At 37.0% G+C, this 18,581-nt stretch overlaps 1 protein-coding gene across 2 annotated transcripts in view; it reads right to left on the bottom strand.

Annotated features, from left to right (window-relative positions):
* Positions 1-16,101, bottom strand: part of LOC114312492 (Cornichon family protein) — a 33,224-nt gene extending 17,123 nt beyond the window's left edge. The window contains exons 1-4 of one of the 2 annotated variants that reach the window (XM_082898263.1): positions 15,804-16,068; positions 15,471-15,652; positions 13,056-13,178; positions 12,833-12,954 (exon numbers count right to left, since the gene is read on the bottom strand). In XM_082898263.1, coding sequence (XP_082754389.1) covers positions 12,858-12,954; positions 13,056-13,178; positions 15,471-15,652; positions 15,804-15,878 — 477 coding nt within the window. In that variant the 5' untranslated portion in view covers positions 15,879-16,068 and the 3' untranslated portion in view covers positions 12,833-12,857. Of the gene's footprint in view, positions 1-12,832; positions 12,955-13,055; positions 13,179-15,470; positions 15,653-15,803 lie in introns of both variants that reach the window. The other variant, XM_082898264.1, reaches the window with a different exon arrangement.
* Positions 16,102-18,581: the final 2,480 nt, after the last annotated feature.

Here is an 18,581-nt window from a genome sequence, read left to right as displayed (position 1 = left end):
TGACTTGGACTAAACCTTTGCCAGAAATGGAAGAAACAGTTCCATCGGCAATCCTAACTTTGTCCTGACCTGAAGAGGGCTTATAGACAGAGAAAAGATCAGCGGAGCCAGACATATGATCTGAGGCACCAGAATCAATAATCCAAGGCAAAGATGTATGACACAGGAAAGCACAAGGAGAAGATGCTAAGTTTCCTGAGCGGGCAAAGGACGAGGAAGAGGTACTGAGAGCAGTAGAAGATCGGCGGTCCAACAATTGGCGCAAAGTATCCTCTAGCTCAGTATCAGAAGCTTGGGTAACAGAAGTAGAAGTAGTATCAAGGGTATCAACGGCACTAGACTGATGAGCCCGGGAATAGGAACCACGTCCCCTAGATTGACCTGACCGACCTCCTGGAGAACCAGACCGATCACTGCGACCCCCGGATGGAGTCCCATGAAGCTTCCAACACGTCTCACGAGTATGCCGCGGCTTCTTGCAATAATCACAAAATACAGACTCCTTAGCAGCAGACGGATGAGGCAGGCTGAGGCCATCTCGAGGAGTAGACAGTAATGCGGAACGGTCAGTAGAGACAGGGGACATCATAGCAGACCGGCGACTCTCCTCATTTTGTACATAGGAAAATGCCTCCTGAAGTGAAAGAAGAGTATCCATACTCAGAACTCGACCCCTAACTGGATCATACTCCACATTTAGGCCGGCCAAAAATTTAAAGACCCGTTCCCGTGCGATGAACTTCTTGTACCCGACAGAATCAGTAGGGCAAACGGGCTTATAGTCTTCCAGGTGATCAAGGCGTTTCCAGCCGTTGGTGAGGAAAGTGAAGTACTGAAGAACAGTTTGCTCCCCCTGAAGTGTGCTCTCAATAGAGCGGCGCAACTCAAATGCCTGTGAAAAATTCCCTTTGCGGGAATAGGTAACAGCCACAGCCTCCCAAACATCCTGGGCAGTCTCCATAGACAAGTAGCCCTCACCAAGTTCTGGAACCATCGAATGGATAAGCCAACTCATAATTAAAGAGTTGGTAATCTCCCATTGTTCATAACTTGAGTCAGTGGTACTAGGGGCCTGTATCCTGCCATCAACATATCCCATCTTCCCTCTGCTCTTCAAAAACATAGTCAAACTTTGGGACCATGCTAGGTAGTTCTGACCATTAAATAGAGAGGTGGTGATTTTCAGACTAGGGTTGGGATTCTCAATCATGGCAGTAGGTAGAATGGGACTCTCACTCTTTGGTGTTTGAGAAGAAGGGGACACACTGGTAGAATCTGTCATGGATACAATACTACCGAACCCGCAACACAACTAGGGGCAATCACAAACCTGGAAGGTGGTAGTGATATGACAGGCACAATGACCACTATAAAGATATAACAAAATTAAGAAACCATTTTTTTTTTTTTTTTTTTATATTGATTTTTTTTTTTTTTATATTGATTGATTTATGTAGATATCAGGATATATACATATATTTATATATAAATATATATATATCAGTATATATATATATATCAGGCTATTTATATATATATATCAGTATATATATATATATTTATAGATATACTAGAGTCGGAGATCATACCACAGTGAGGACGACGAGTGACGAAGCTGAGGGCGACGAGTGACGGAGACGACAGAGGAGCTGAGGACGACGAGGGCGATGAGATCGACGAGCTGAGGAGAAGACGAAGACGAGCTGAGGACCTGAGGAGATCGACGAAGCAGGAGATCAACGAAGACGAAGCAGATGATCCACGAAGACGAAGCAGATGATCCAATCGGCTGATGAAGACGAAGCGGCTGATGAAGACGAAGCGGAGTGACGACGGTGGCTGAAGATCGACGAAGCAGATGATCCAACTAGGTACGGTTTTGAACCCTAACCCTAGAGGTGTAGCTCTGATACCATGAAGCTTGGGTAACCAGCTTGGGGAATGATAGAATATCACCCCCTATTTATAAAAGAAGATTAGGGTTTACAAGAAATGCAATTTACAAGATGATCCCTGAGTGCTATCCCTGAGTGCATAAAATGATTACAGTGATTACAGACAGACCCTAGTGTGCCTTTCGGCGAATATAATATGCTATCACTTAATATAATATGCTAACACTCACTACTCAGATTAGCGAGCTTACCGCACTCGTTCATTCTCTTCGGCCTGGTCTACCTTCATCCTCTACAATTACTTCGGCTAATTTAAGTAATATTGCATGTGTGGCTCGTCCACCCAACCTTGGCTTATAGACTCTAGCGCTAGTTCCCATATCTTTGATAATTCGTTTCTTTTCGACACTCCTAGGCCTATTACCTATAATATTATACTTGTCGATGGGTCTTCTCAACCTATCAGTGGTCAAGGTCCTCTTCACCCCACTCTATCTCTCTCCTTACCTTCTGGTCTCTATGTTCCTAATTTTCCATTTAATTTGCTTTATGTTAGTCAGTAAACAAAAGCTCTCCACTATTCTATAAATTTTTCTCCTACTTCATGTGTTTTATAGGACCTCCAGACCAAGAGGATGATTAGTTCGGGGCATGAGAAGGATGGCTTATATTTTTTGGATACTAAGAGTTCTCGTCATTTGTTTGCTGTTTTGAGTGCTATACTATCTCCTCTACAGTGGCATTTCCGCTTAGGACATCCCTCATTAGCTAAGCTCAAGTTAGTTGTTCCCGGTTTGAGTTATTTGTCTCAAATTGAGTGTGAAGGATGTCAATTTGAAAAGCATCACCGTAGTTCCTTTCCTAGTCGTAGTGTTAGTCGTGTGTCCGAGTCCTTTGATGTAGTCCATATAGACATATAGGATCCTTCTAGAACTCCCACTGTTATTAGCTTTCTTTGTTTTGTTATTTTTGTGGATGATTACTCTAGAATGACTTGGTTGTTTTTAATAAAACAGAGGTCAGATTTGATTTCAATCATTTCTAAGTTTTATAATGAAATCTTTATTCAATTTAGGAAATATATTAAAATATTTTGGCAAGGTTCTGAAAAGCGGTTGTAGTCGCCGTAACCGTAACGGTGGCGGTGGCGCAATTGCGGTTGCAGGGTGTAAAGGCCGTAGCATAATGGTTGTGGTAACCGGAACCGTGAATTTTTTTATTTTTCGCACATTTTAAAAAAAACTTACCGATACGCATATTTTTTTTTTTTATGATCATATTTATTGGGTTTAAAATAAATATTGATCAATATTTGAAAATTTTTAAGTATGATCCAATATATTTCATATTTTTAAATCACTATAAACTGAGTTTTTTACATTTTATTTTAAGGGTAAATTACACTGACACCCCCTGAGGTTTATGTTTATTACAGTTTCCCCCTCACCTTTTGAAAATTACATCTCCCCCCTTGAGATTTAAAGTTTCATTACAGATTTCTCCCTCAACCCTTTTAATTTTTGTAAATACCAATTTTACCCTCATTGGGTAAATTACATTGACACCCCTCACATTTTCAAAATTACAATTCCCTCCCTAAGGTTTAAAGTAATATTACTAATTGCCCTCCTCAGTTAGTATTAGTTGGAAAAAAAATTCATTAAAAAAAAATTAATTGGAAAAAAATTAATTGAAAAAAAATTTTGTTATTAAAATTTTTAAATTTTTGTTTAAAAACCAGAGTAAACTCATTTTTTGAATTTACGTTTTTTCCTCAAATTTACAAACTAAGACAACCATTTATAAACCAAAAAAACTATCAAACAAGTTTTTATGACAATTTTTTAAATTTTTGTAAATATAAATTGAAAACTGAAAATGAAATGGTTACCTAACAGGCTTCAGATGGTAAAAATATCGTAAAATTAACAAATAATTAAATAAGTTACCAACATAAGAAATGACTTATCAAAAGATTCTTAGGCTATGTGTGGTTTGATTTTTAGAAAAAAAAAATTAAAATTAAAAATTAATTTGGTTAAGAAATAAAAAATAAATAAAAAAATTATTTTTTAAACGAAATGAAAATTATTTTTTATTTTTTATTTCTTAACCAAATTAATTTTTAATTTTTTTTAAAAATTTCTAAAAATCAAACTATACATAGCCTAAGAATCTTTTGATAAATCATTTCTTACGTTGGTAATTTATTTAATTATTTGTTAATTTTACGACATTTTTACCATCTAAGACCTATTGTAACCATTTCATTTTCAGTTTTCAATTTTCAATTTATATTTACAAAAATTTAAAAAACTGTCATAAAAACTTGTTTGATAATTTTTTTTTTTTATAAATAGTTATCTCAGTTTGTAAATTTAAGGAAAAAACGTAAATTCAAAAAATGAGTTTATGTTTGTTTTAAACAAAAATTTAAAAATTTTACTAACAAAATATTTTTTTCAATTAATTTTTTTTTTCAACGAATTTTTTTTCCAACTAATACTAACCGAGGGAACAATTAGTAATGCTACTTTAAACCTTAGGGAGGGGATTGTAATTTCTAAAATGTGAGGGGTGTCAATGTAATTTATCCAATGAGGGTAAAATTGGTATTTAAAAAAATTAAAAGAGCTGAGGGGGGAATCTGTAATAAAACTTTAAACCTCAGAAGGGGAGATGTAATTTCCAAAAGGTGAGGGAAGGAACTATAATAAATATAAACCCCAGGGGGTGTCAGTGTAATTTACCCTTATTTTAATTAATGACTTTATATTATACAAAAAATCAATCACTAACTATCCCTCTTCTCCCATTTTCATCTTCCCTCTTCTCTCTATCTATTGCTCCTCCATCTTCTCTTTTTATCTTCCCTCTTCTCTCTATCCCTCTTCTCTCATTTTCAACTTTTTTTTTTGTGTATTTTTCAAAAGAAGCAGTTCGAAACCGTTACATAACGGTGCGTAACAGGCCATTACGGTTGTTACGGCACCGTTACTGCCGCTACAGCAGCCGCTACGACCAACACACCTGTGAATCTCAATCACACTGCAAAAACGACCGTAACGGGTGGCGGTAACCACCATAACTGTTATGTAACAGCGTTACGTAACGGTTGCAGCCGCTTTTTAAAACCTTGTATTTTGGTCAAATAATGCCTTAGAATATGTGCAGTCTGTTATGAATACCTTTTGTGATAATCATAGTATTATTCATCAAACTAGTTGTGCTTATACGTCCCCCCAAAATGGTGTTGCTCAGCAAAAACACCGTCATTTGTTAGATGTTGCTCATACACCCTTGTTTAACATGCACATCCCTAAACAGTTTTAGGGTGATATTGTGCTCACTGCATGCTCTCTTATGAATCACATGCCCTCGGTCGTGTTACACAACCAGTCTCCCTACTTTCATTTATACCCCGAGTGTTCCATGTTTTCCCTGTCTCCTTGTATTTTTGGTTGTGGCTTTTGTCCATGTCCTTGACCCGGGCGTTCATAAGTTATCCCCCCGTGCTCCCAAATGTGTTCTTAGGTTATCTTGTACTTCGAAAGGTTACTAGTGTTATCACCCTAAGTCTCATAGGTCCTTTGTTATTGCTGATGTTACTTTTTTTGACTCCACTCCTTTTTTTTTTCTTCGTCTGGGCAACAGTTGTCCGTTGATCTGTCTTGTTGTAAGGGGGAGTCATCCTCTCCCACACCTACTTTTTCAATGCTGTGTGTCCCCTCATCCTCTATCTTACCTCCCACCAGTCTAGACCTTACCCCCAGTTTAGATCCTGCTCCGTTACCTCGGTCTCCTTTACAGGTTTATTAGTAAACCCAAGCTCGTCGCATTGTTTCTTATGGCCCAGCCAATTCATCCCTTGTATCTCGTATTCCTTCTATTGATGTGGCCTCTAATGATCTTCCTGTTGCCTTACATGTAACACTTGTGATTTATAAGCCTTTGGGATGCATTTAATTCCATTATTTTTGTTATTGAATTCCCTTGGTTGGTGTATATTGATGTTGGTTGAGTTAGAAATTCGATCTATACTTTGATTAGGATGTTCAATTACATTCAGACCTGCTGAAATTATGCCTTAGAACCTTGAAATCATGTTTTAGAACCTTGAAATCATGTTTTGGGTGTCGACACTGAGCTCTTGGGTGTCGACACTTGCCTTCCCTCCCTCTTTCTGAGTCTTGCTGTTTTTGGGTGTCGACACCCTCTCCTAGTGTCGACATCATCTGGCCTAGATTGAATCTAGTGTACACTGCTTGCAAGTGTCGACACCAGGACATTATGGGGTCAACACCTGCAGCGTTTTTTTTATTTCTCTTAAGCCTTTTGTTTTCTAGTGTCGACACCTAGGTTCTCTGGTGTTGACACTCAGCCTATGTTTGAGCTCAGCCCTTTGCGCCCTTGTACGCGGGCGACGACACCCTCATCAAGGTGTCAACACTTGACCAAAAAAAAAAAAAAAAAAAGAACACTTCAGCCACGTTTTGGGCCCCACTTTTTGTGATTTTTGACTTTATATTTTATATATTCTTGGGCCCCACATTCTCCCCCCCCCCCCCTCCCACTATAGATAGAAGCATTCTCTCTCTCTCTCTCTCTCTCTCTCTCTCTCTCTTACTTTCCTCCATTTTTGGAGCTTCAAGCTTGGGTTTCATCTACTTGGGGGCGAAATCTATCCTAATTCTTGAGGGAAAAAGTTAGACCACGTCAAGGGCTACGTTTGGAACAGATCGGATCATGTTTTCATTATCGTCAAAGTTTGAGTCTTCAACCTTTCTCTCTCTTCCTTGAGGTAGGAATACCTTTTAACTTTGTATATCTATATTTTGATGAGAGTACATGGTATTTCCTTAGATATAAAGATGTATGAGTGTAGACACAAATTTTGAAACGTGAAGTGTTTCAACACATTTCAAAATTCATGTTACAAATGTTCACTATTTAGTTTTTGGACCAAACACTGTTGATTATTTGAATAGCAAGTTTCTATTTCCGATTCGCATTTCAGATCGTTAATTACACATTTTATTTAAATGAAACGTCCGATTAATGAAGAACAAAAAAATGAACAAAAGACAAAGTAAGGAAAAGAAATATTTTATTGAAATTGTAGAGATTTAGAACCCTTAGATACAAAATACAATATTTGGGTTCGGAACCCTTTACCTAAAGCTTGACATCGTATCAAATGCTTGCAGTGTAGTGTAAGCTCTCGACTTCTTCTTTCTTGTAGTGACTTCTTTAGCTTTTAATTTCTCTCTCTCTCAGATCTTCTAACTTCTGATTTTCTCCCCTTTTTGTGTGATGATCCCTCATTTATAAAGGGCCATCCAGGTGATAAGAGGGCCTCATCCTCAAGTTGAATTTCAAATTTCAAATTTCAAATTGAATGATAACGCCATTTTGAATTTTGAATGATAGTGACATCTGAATCTAGATGTAACCATATTTGATTATCTATATTGTTCCTTTGGACTTATCCTATGGTGTTATTACTGTAGGCTCTACAGGTATCATCTTTTGTAGGCTCCATGTGTCATTTGAGTATCTTGAATAACGTCGCTGAGATACGATGTCATTTTAATTATGCACTTCACGGATCAAGTTGATCATTTTAGGAAGCGATTACCTACGACAATCCTATCATAAGTGCTATACGTGTCATTAATTGTTTGATCGTATTTGAAATTTGAACATAAAGTTGGTTGAAATTTATGTGCCAACAATGAGAAAGATGGTTTTGATCAAAGAGGTGTTGATGTTTGAAAATAAGGTTTTCACTCAAAACTTTTGAAATAAGTTTCTGTGTAAAAGTGGTCATCTATTGATGATTCTTTGATAGATGATGGAAATGAGGAAAACCCCAATTTTTTTACAAAACCCTAGTTTGTTATTTTGAATCTAAAGGAGAGATTTAAGAGTAAATTCATGCTTGTGATGACATTGAGTTGATGATATGTTGATACATTCGGAAATCTTGAAATGATATGAATCTTGGGAATTATGTCATATTGATGGATGATAATGGAAACTATTGAAAACTATGAGATTGTAATACCTCTTCCCCATAGATTATAATGTTTATTTCTCATAAAATTAAAAAGGGACTTTAGGCAAATTATTATATTTGTGAACTCATGCATCGCATTGCATTTCATGGTTTTGAGCTCATATTGTTTTATCATAATAGATGTTGGAATATTGGAAAGGGGGTAAATAGCATAGTAATCCGGGTAGACAGTTGGTTTTGGAAATGTGTTGAGTATTGTGTTAGTATCTGCGTAAGGAGTCAAGGTATCCAATTGCCCTTCTGTGCTTGAGGCCAGTAAATGTGGGAAAACGATTGTTTTAGGTGCTCAACTGCCCTTCCGTATTGAGCCAGTAAATGTGAGGCTATTTTGACATATAAAATCTATGTATATGTATCTCATTCTTACCTTGGGATTCTAGTGCACACTACCGCTCTAAAATCGATGTTTTGTTGAATTTAAAAGTGCATTGACGTATCATTCTTTTGAGAAGAAACAAAACTATGAATTTTGAGCATGACATTGCATTGGCATGATCATACTGTTATCACATATTTATATACTTTGTTAAATGTATTTCTACGGGACAATCTCGCTCATTCCTATCATAAAATAACATTTTAGGGTTTGATGGGACTTAAGGCTTGGTTTCGTTTGGTTTGGTTTATGATGTAATTCCACCCCGTTGACAAGAAGGTGGAAGATTGGATGGAGCACTGAGGCACTTTTTGAATGCTTACTTGTGATAGCTATCGAGCTTATTTGTTTGGGAATGTGTTCCACTTTTCTATAACCAAGACCCTTGTCCTGAAAGTTGTAAGCCATTAGGGCATCTTTATTTGTATTTCTCTATCTCTTTGAACTACTATTGTAATTATTTTGAACTCTAAAAAGATCCAAATGAAATGGAAACTTGCAATACTTTTGGGAAGTTCAATGGGAAAGAGATTCATGTTTTCTACTCATATCTTCATTGTACACCCTCATCTATTGTGAAATGGAAATAAGAATAAATGATTGGTAATTAAAAAATTATTTAACTATCAGGGCATTACAACTTGGTATCAAAGTTAACCAGGTTTGAATACTTTGGTCCCGTGGGACGTGGCTTTTGCCATAATGGGCTTACTATGCTAGGATGGGACATTTATTGGCCTTGTATGTTTTATGTGTTTATGTGACTATGTGAGTATGGAATTAAACTTAATTTGCGTCCATGAAATTGTTAGAAGTCCTTTAAAAAAGCACTTGATCAATGCTCTTTCTACTTGGAAGTCTTTGAACATCGTGGGACAAATCAATATCTTATTCATATGTGCACTACGTGACTATGTGTGCTTATTTGGTTTGCCTTATGTGATGTATGTATAGGTTCTTACTTAACTTGTGTGTGACGTGTGAGGTGGCATGTGGGTATATGAATTGCGAGTTTAATCTTGTTTCAACTTTCATATGGGATGTCAGGACATGGTAGAGGTCGTGGTAGTCATGGTGCTCGGGATATTCCCATGCAACAACATATTCCTCCACAAGGAGTTGGCCAGACAATCGGGCCAAGATGCCATGGGGGCATTAGCCCGAGAGATGGTCGGGGCTCTTTGGAGTCCATGGACATCCTTAGAGCCGAGCAAGCAGCTAGGAGAGCTAGGTCTTAGGTGGTCTCCAGTGGGCCAAGTCTCCACACGAGTCGATTTCTCTCGTCTCTTCTCTTTCTCTTTGTCACCTCCACATGCAGTTGCATGTGCCAGGAGTGTTATAGACTTATCCTACATTGTTTCTCTAAGCTAACCAAGTTCAGTTCATACAATCTAGAGGCTATTCCACCCATTGGCAATCGGTTTGTAGTTAATTGACAATTTTGCAATTAAAGTATCACTAATTCAATGCCTAGGGGCATTAATTCTAACATTGGTAACTCCCACTCGTGTTATCATCATAACCTTACAGATGTGGTTGGTGTCCATAGAAATAATTGGAGGTTTCAATTCAATATCCAGTGTACTACTACAGAATTTGCAGGATGTTGATAAACAAAGCCATAAGGAACAGGTGGCCCAAATGTACCATATCCATAGTTTTGAGATGGAGGATAAGCTACAGGAGGTGGTTGGTAGTAGTGGGATGGTGATGGTGGAGGACAGTACATGAGGTGGGTAATGGTGAGTGTTCCAATTGGATTCTCCAATTCCAAGCTCTCCTAAATGATGCATGATAGGATGATCATCAAAAATATTAGCATCCCTTTCCAACCACATGACCCCCAAAACCACGCACACTACACACTTCCAAATAGCCCGAGCTTTGTCACTTAATCCAAAACCTCTAAGATCAAGACATAATAAGTGAACACAAGAAGCAGGAATCACCCAATCCACCTCCACTGAGCGGAACACCCTCCACCATAAAGATAAGGAAATAGGGCAATGCAAAAATAAATTATCAGTACTTCCTTTGCCCCCTACACATGAGACATCATTGAGGTAGTAAGGAACAAATTGGTCTTCTCTTTTGAACCATGTCATTTAGTATTAAATTCCTTGGGAACCAAGGTCCAGAAACATTTTAACCTTAATAAACACTCAAGCATTCCAAATCATCTTGTAAGGGTCAAAAAATGGAACTGGATCATCAATTAACTTAGGACTTGCAAAGAACAATCAAGATAAATGAATGGTCCACTGCCTTTAAAGAAAGGCAACCTTGGAGAGAGACTATCAAGAATTTCCAAAAAGGAAGTAAGCTCATTGATCTCAGAGTCAATTAGATTTCCAAAAAACTGAAAATTTCAAGAAATTGGAGTGAAATTAGATAAAAATCATCGAGGCAATTGAAACATTGTGAGCTCTAGAGAGGCGATAAGGTTGTGGGAACAAAAGAGAAAATGGACTCTCACCCCTCCAAATACCATCTTATAGTCTAATAAGCTCCACATTACCCAAAACAAGACTAGTGAATTGAGAGAAACACAAAAAGCCTATGAAGACACTTCTAAGAAGGCATTGGATTTTATTGAAATTATCAACTTTAATTTGGAGTAAAATGGATCTTTTTGGTAAAATTAAGTTGATACAAATTCCCACCTGGAATAACATATACCAATCAAGGATAGCTCTGTCCACACTTGGAATTGCAGGCTATCTAATCCCTGTCATCAATTCTTTGGAACTTTATTTATTAGTTATGATTCATGTATAATGGGTTTAATGGGCTTAATAGAACCAACTAAGTGATGCACAGAGATTGACCCAGCAGTCAAGCAGGTTGAGTGCCTAATCCCTTCTTGTCTTGTACCTTAGCCTCGTGCCAAATTCTTCAGCAATGACGAGCTAGGCCTTGTCCAATGAGTCAAATTTAGGATATGGGTTCATGGACCCTAAAACCAAGTGGGGCCTCTTGAGAATTGGGCCACCGGTCCATGATCACTACACGCTTATGTGTGGCATTAGTGAATTCTCTTACGGGTAACGGACCCAATTGTGAGCTATATGAATTAATGGATCTAAAGACATGTGGGCCTCAAAAATAAAAGGGCTAGATGATCATGAGCAGTCAAGAGAGCTTTTTGGATAATCGAGCATGGGTTTGGCAAGAGCACGCCTGTAAGAGCTGTATTCTCACAACCCGCAGTAACCTTATCCATTATCTAGATTTTTATAGCTCACTCACAGTAAATGGCACGATATTATGCACCTCTCCCACTGAAAGGATCTATAATTTCCTCTAGTTACCCAGGCCGCCTCAAAGCACAAAAGCACACATCTCACATAACCCAACTGAGTTGCATCTGCCTCACAAAATACAATAGAATCATTTCCAAACAATAATGAGATATCGCCAACACTAAATCATCCACCCTCCACATCCTAACCCCCACTGCCCTACCAAATATACGACTTAATGCCATTAAATAAACAATAGAAGAGACTGAGGCCCATCCTACATCAAACCTCTATAAGTATGAAAGAAACCTGCAAGAGAAACAACACTAACAACATCAATGTGAAATGCAGAAACAAATCCACTTTCTCCATCTAGCACCAAACCGCATCCTCTTCATCACATAAAGAAAGTGTCAATTTACATGACCATAAACCTTCTCTGTCCAATTTGCACACCAACCATGGAGATCCCACTTTTCAATCTCAAATCAATACTCTCATTAGCCACTAAAAAACTGCATCCCAAATTTTCCTTCCAACCACAAAAAGCATTTTTGTAATTCTAAAACAACTTCCCCCAACACAATCTTATCTTTCTTTCATCTCTTCTATCTTTGTACTTTCTCTTTGTTTTGCCCATCACATGCTTTAAGTAACTCCTATGAAGTTCAGGCTACAACAAGGTTCATCAAATAATTTACCAGACTTCATTCATTCATTGAAGGAAGCAACTAACATCAATCATGGTTACTCTTAATATATGAGCAATCACCTTAGTTTCATTTAGTTTTCTGGAGGTAGCATTTTGGCTTTGCAGCTTTTAAGTTTTAGGCTTTTCTTGTACAAACCAAACTCCAGGTTCAAATTCATGAACCATAATGTAGATAGAAGCCATGGCCAAGAGAATGTCCTTATCAACTAAGAATAATTCCTTCCAAATAAGAGGCAATATGTGTGAATTACAAAAAATCCATAGGCAGTGAGCTATATTTTTGAGGGAACATGTTAAGTACGGCCACCTTATAAACATATTAAAATGCTTCAGGCATGTTTCAACAATACAACCACCAGTAATGGTGTGGGCTCAGATATTACAAATAGGTTAGATGACTCAATAGGCTTCATCATAATCTAGTGGACCCAAATATCCTTAACATCTACGTGATTAGATTTTTTGTTGCTATAGATAAGCAATGAGATCAAGTATAGTCAAATGAGAAGGGAAAAGGACAAAACATACAGGTCAAGATATGAAAGGTAAGCTTCTAGAATTCAAGAAAGGACGAGCGAATGTCTAATTCTTCAGTAGTATTGAAATGGAAGACCGATAACATGGCAGATAATGTCGCCGTATATAGAATTCTAGACCCAGGAAGCAAGCAGAACATTCAATTAGCAAAAATGTAAAATAAGAACTGCATAAATTCCACTAAGAAATTAATAAATAAAGAATCGAAGCAAACCTGAAAATGACCAAGACGAAGAGAAGTAAGTAAAAGGCAAGCTTGATAATTCGATACTTTTTCTCTGCACTAAGAAACCTAAAAACCTCAGTGACATCAATAAGATGCTGTCGCTTCATAAATCTGAAACATAGGAAAAGGAGAAGGAACAAAAAAAAAAAATGCTTCAATTTAAAAAATAAATAAACAAAATGTAAATTAAATAAGAAGAAAAAATCTCAGTAGACATAATATTATGCTTAATCTAATTGCAGACAAGTTTAAAAGCATCACAGGCAAACTCTGGCAAGGGCAACATTAGAAGCACAGCTGCACAAGGCAGATTAATAAACATTACAGGCAAGTATAATCAAACTAAACAAGTGACATCAAGAGAAGGCTTCATTGAAAAATACAGAAAGTTAAATTCCATGACTAAAACACAATTACAAATAGGGTATATAGTAAATGAAGAACATAGCATCCAGAAAAGGAACAAATGGCTTCAAGACATCAAAGGAAAAATAAAATTTTTGTTTTGTGTTTTGTCTTCATCAGAGTAGCTTTAAAATTACAATAAACATGGGTGTTTCATTCAATGGCCACTAAATTCATGCATGCAGCAGTTGCGGCAGAAATGAGTGAGGAAGTAGCTTCTCTCCCTGCCTCCAAACTGACATTAAAAACTAAAAATAAAAGCAAATTATCATGCATGATGCATACCAAATATTATTCAAGCAATGTGGACACTGAGCTGGCAGCTCTATGCCTCTATCTTTAATGCTCCTTTCCCTGTTTTTTTAATCCTACCCTTTCATTTGAGTCCTATGAAGAATAGCAGTAACACATTGGATCCCCCACCACTTGATCAGTTCAGACCACACATTCCAAGGAAGTGGACAGTGCAACAAAACATGATTCACATTTTCCAAACCAGACTTGCAGAAATACACTCAGAACTAACATTCTCATCTATTACTCTTTTCTTTTCTTTTTTTTTTCTTTTTTTTTTTATCAGCAAAAAAAACTTTATTGATGATAAAGAACCATGCCGTGAGCACAAAGCAAACTACTCTCATAAATGACAAAGCCTTTATTCTCCCTTTCCATGCCAACCACCCAAAGAATTGAACTTTTGGAGGGCACACTATTCCACAACATATTATGAACCAAGACAGAAGAACAAGAAACATATTCATTTATGAAACATGGGTACTTCAAAAAACATGACATACCGTACCAGGACTTACTGGCATATGGTACCTCGTATAGTACTTTTGCATACGTACCGGATACACGAAACACATACTCAAATTGTTTCTTCTTAATTTTTGGCATACCCAGTCATACCTAGTATATACCCAAGCCGTGCCGTATCTCAGTTGAAACAAAATTTTCTTCTACTATAGAGATAAAACTCCTTTCACTAGACTTCTTTTTTCATTTTTAGTCCTATGTTTAGCATGATTTTAAAATTAAACTATAGTTTGTAAGTTATTTAATATATTATTGACATTTAATTTTGATTTATACCTTTACTTTGACATTAAATGTTAATTATAGGTTGGATCTTAATAAATTAAACTATTTAACTAATTTTTACATTATTCTAAATTAAAAATAAATATTTTTTTACAAACATACCAAGCCGTACCCCGTACCCTACTTTTTTTAAATTTTACCATATTACCAGTAATAGTACTCGTACCCGTACCCATGCTTCATAGATATTCATCTCACATATTAATGGATGACACACAAAACTGACCTGAAGGGAGGCCTTCCACCTTAGACTGTCAGGACGATTCAGGAAGTTTCACTACTTGGGTTCGTAACCAAGGTTTACCCCCTTTTTATTTGACCATATGTGGAACCACCACCACTACTTCAAGTCATAAACAACTCCATATTGGGGCTTAAATTGCATATGATGCGCACCCTTTCCTTTAAAAGGGTGCGTACCATAGACTTGAGCCTACTGAAATACAAGCACATCATATGATCATATCTATAGATTACAAAGATAAACTTCAAAGCTTTAAAAGCTATAACATGGTGGCTTAGACATTAGATAATCCTCATAAACAATTACGAAGTTGTCAATAGATCTTATTGTGTTTGTCAGGTATTAAAATTGTAGGAGTGGTGTGAATCTACCTCAGAGGAAATGATTGCCCACTTATCATACACAAAAAATATATGCATCAGCAACCCACATAAAATTTTAATGTTGAAAGCATATCTTATCATTGATTGAGTGTTTCAAAACTTTCATCTTAAAATAAAAATTTAATCTACAAGTTAAAAGCATAGAGTAGACGGTAACATCAGAGACATTACAGATGAGATCAGCTTTGATGCAAGTAAGAAGAGCAACAGTGAAACAATTGACATAAATGTAGTAACTCATAAGAAATTGAAGATGAAGAAACTCACAAGATGGTATTGTAGCAAGCTATGGGAAGGGTAAGAAGGAACATGAACCAGTGTCCCGTGAGGAGGAATAAAGCGCAGAAGACGCCATGCAATACAAACTCAGGGACAATCACAGCATTAATGCGAGCTGATGACTCGTATGGGTTCAAATAGTCGGCCTCCAAGTCCGATAAGCACACAATCTGCACTAGTTAATCGTTTATCAGACACTACAATTGCAAAAACAACAACAATCATAGTCAATTTGTCTTCATTCAGATTTTCAGCAACCAAATGAAGGGTTTAGGGTTTATATAAATTAAATTGTAGATGATGATCTTGAAGACAGTGTACCTGGTAGAGATTCAATGCGATGAGGCCCATGGTCATGAGGAAGAAGATGACCCACAAAATTGCTTCCCACACCATGTTTATTGCTTCAAACACTAGTTTGTTACTGATTTCTAAACGTCACCAATTCACCATACCCAGCGATCCCCCCACACACACTACAGTCTGGAAAATCAGACTGTCTCTCGGTAGAGCCTTGTCCTAAAGCAAAGGAATTATCTGTCTTCCAAAAATTTCAACTGGACTGTATGCTTTAATTTTGTCGATTGTTTTATGTAATTAGTGGTGCTGCACTTGCCTTGCACGTCATACGTAATTTTTTTTTTTATCAATAGTTAATATTATAGTTGTTATTATCCAGTGATTATGTGTGTAATTTAAATGTATAAATAATAAAAAATTAAATAATTTAAAAAATAATTAAACAAATTAAATTCTGAATTAATTGTTTACAGAAACTTTAAGTCGAGACTTGTATTCGCTCTCGTTCCGGTACTTCGAGATTTACTCGCGCCGACTTCCCAAGATGCAACAATTACTATTTGATTTGCAGTACTACAAAATCAAAACTAGCGAACTAAACAACACTATAACTCTCTCTTTCTCTTCATATAGACTAAATGCTGGACAAATGTAGGAGCACGGGAAGACGAAAAGAAGAAGAAGATGGAAGAGATGTTTGGGAAAAATAGGATACCTTGAATTGTTGGAATGCCAGGCTATTTATAGCCAACCATGCACCTGGTAGGCCTTGGGGGCTGCTCGGCCATGGCTGGAAAGTCACAACCAGAACGATACCGGTTCAGAAAAATTTGAAATTTTGGCACAAAATTTTAATTATTTCCAAAATTTTCCTTCAAGAATTTGAAAAAATTCAAACGAATTTTGTCCAAAAAATTAAAGTTAGGACCTGACCTCGGCTCGGCCGATTAGATAGACGGTGGTGGCGCGCGTGTGGTGGTTTTGGGCCAAGCCTACGTTGTCCATAACTCCCTTTCTTACAAAACTCGGGGTGCCTCTTGGGGTCCATTCCAAGTATGGCAAGCTAGAGTTTACATACTCATATAAACTCTCTCTTTGTTTCAACATGAGACAAGCCAATTAATGATTAAACCCACACTGTCTCTTCAACTTCCATGTTCACGAACCCGAAAATGCGCGTTGAATTCTCATTCATTCGGAAATGGTTTTGAGCAACCAAATACACGATATTATTCACTACGCGACATTAAATATGAACCCATTTTGAAATGTCAAAAATAACGCTTGGGTCCAACCTTAATTAATGCTCAAAGTTTAGCAAAAAAATAAGATATTTACAAAACCATTTTCCAACAATCTCCCACACATGAATGGAATTTATGATAACGGGCATGCAACAAAATGCAAACAAAGAAAGAGTACATTAAGAAGATACACTACATCAAGATAAGTAGCTTTTGGCTTTGAACCTCCTCTAGTGAAAGCCTATCGAACTTACTAGCTAACCAATGGACGTGATGCTTTGAACTGTTCAGCTGTTTGTGTAAGCTAAGACAATAGACTACACATAGTGTATCTGCAGACACAGTTTGGTTCTTACGACTGTGTTCATTTTGGCCCTGAATAACACCTGGCAATTCATGAGTGCTCTAGAGAATTTAGCTTTCTCAATTCTCACAGAACCGACCTAGTTCACACTCATATAGGTAACTTCTTATTAAGAATATCCTGCCATACCTCACTTGGATGTCCAAGCTATAAGAATCATTAAAAGCAAAAAGCAAAGCTTGTCCTACTAATGCTGCAGGTATCACTTATCTTATCATAGATATGGGTAGGAGTAAACCTCCGTAGTGATATATGAAGTTATCCATAATTCAATTGTCCCTTTGAACTTAGATCGTGGGATCTCCAGTCAACTAGGTTGGGTTGCCATTATGGCGACTATTAAGTAATAGGCTTTAATCTCATTCCCTTCAATAAATGGTACATTTGCTCTCTGGCTAGCCCTTTAGTCAATGGATCCGCAATATTATCTCTTGACTTTACATATTCTATGGAAATTATTCCATATGAGAGCAAATGCCGAACGGTGTTATGTCTTCGACGAATGTGTCGAGACTTACCGTTATACATATGATTCGGTGCCTGTCCTATTGCTGCTTCACTATCACCGTAAATGCATATAGCTGGTACAGGTTTAGGCCATATTGGATTGTCTTCTAAGAAATTACGAATCTATTCTGCTTCTTCTCTTGTTTTATCTAATACGATAAACTCAGATTTCATTGTCGACCTTGCTATGCATTTCTGCTTGGAGGATTTCCAAGAGACTGCAGCACCTCCTAAGGTAAAGATGTGTCCACTAGTAGATTTTGAGTCTTTAGTATTCGATATCCAATTTGCATCGTTGTACCCCTCGAGCACTGCTAGATATTTGGTATAATGTAAGCCATAATTCTGGGTATGTCTTAGATACCTAAGAACCCTAATTATCTCTTTCCAGTGATTTGACAATTGATTACTTGTGTACCTACTCGATTTGTCCTAGTGCAATTCATTAAGTATATCAAGCTTCCGATTATCCGAGAGTACTCTAATTGTGATATGTCTACACCTGTATTCTTTAACAAATGAAGACTAATGTCAACAGGTGTTTTAGCAGGACAGTCATCATGCTTTCCAAATTTCTCCAAAATCTTCTCAATATAATGAGACTGAGATAAAGCATATCCTTCAAATGTTCCAGTAATTTTTATTTCTAGAATTACATATGCTATTCCTAGATCTTTCATGTCA

This window comes from Camellia sinensis, chromosome 12, assembly GCF_055761805.1.
Source record: "Camellia sinensis isolate YWXY chromosome 12, ASM5576180v1, whole genome shotgun sequence".
NCBI lineage: Eukaryota > Viridiplantae > Streptophyta > Magnoliopsida > Ericales > Theaceae > Camellia > Camellia sinensis.
The sequence above is the reverse complement of the archived record's forward strand: the minus strand, read 5'-3'. Positions and strand labels throughout refer to the sequence as shown.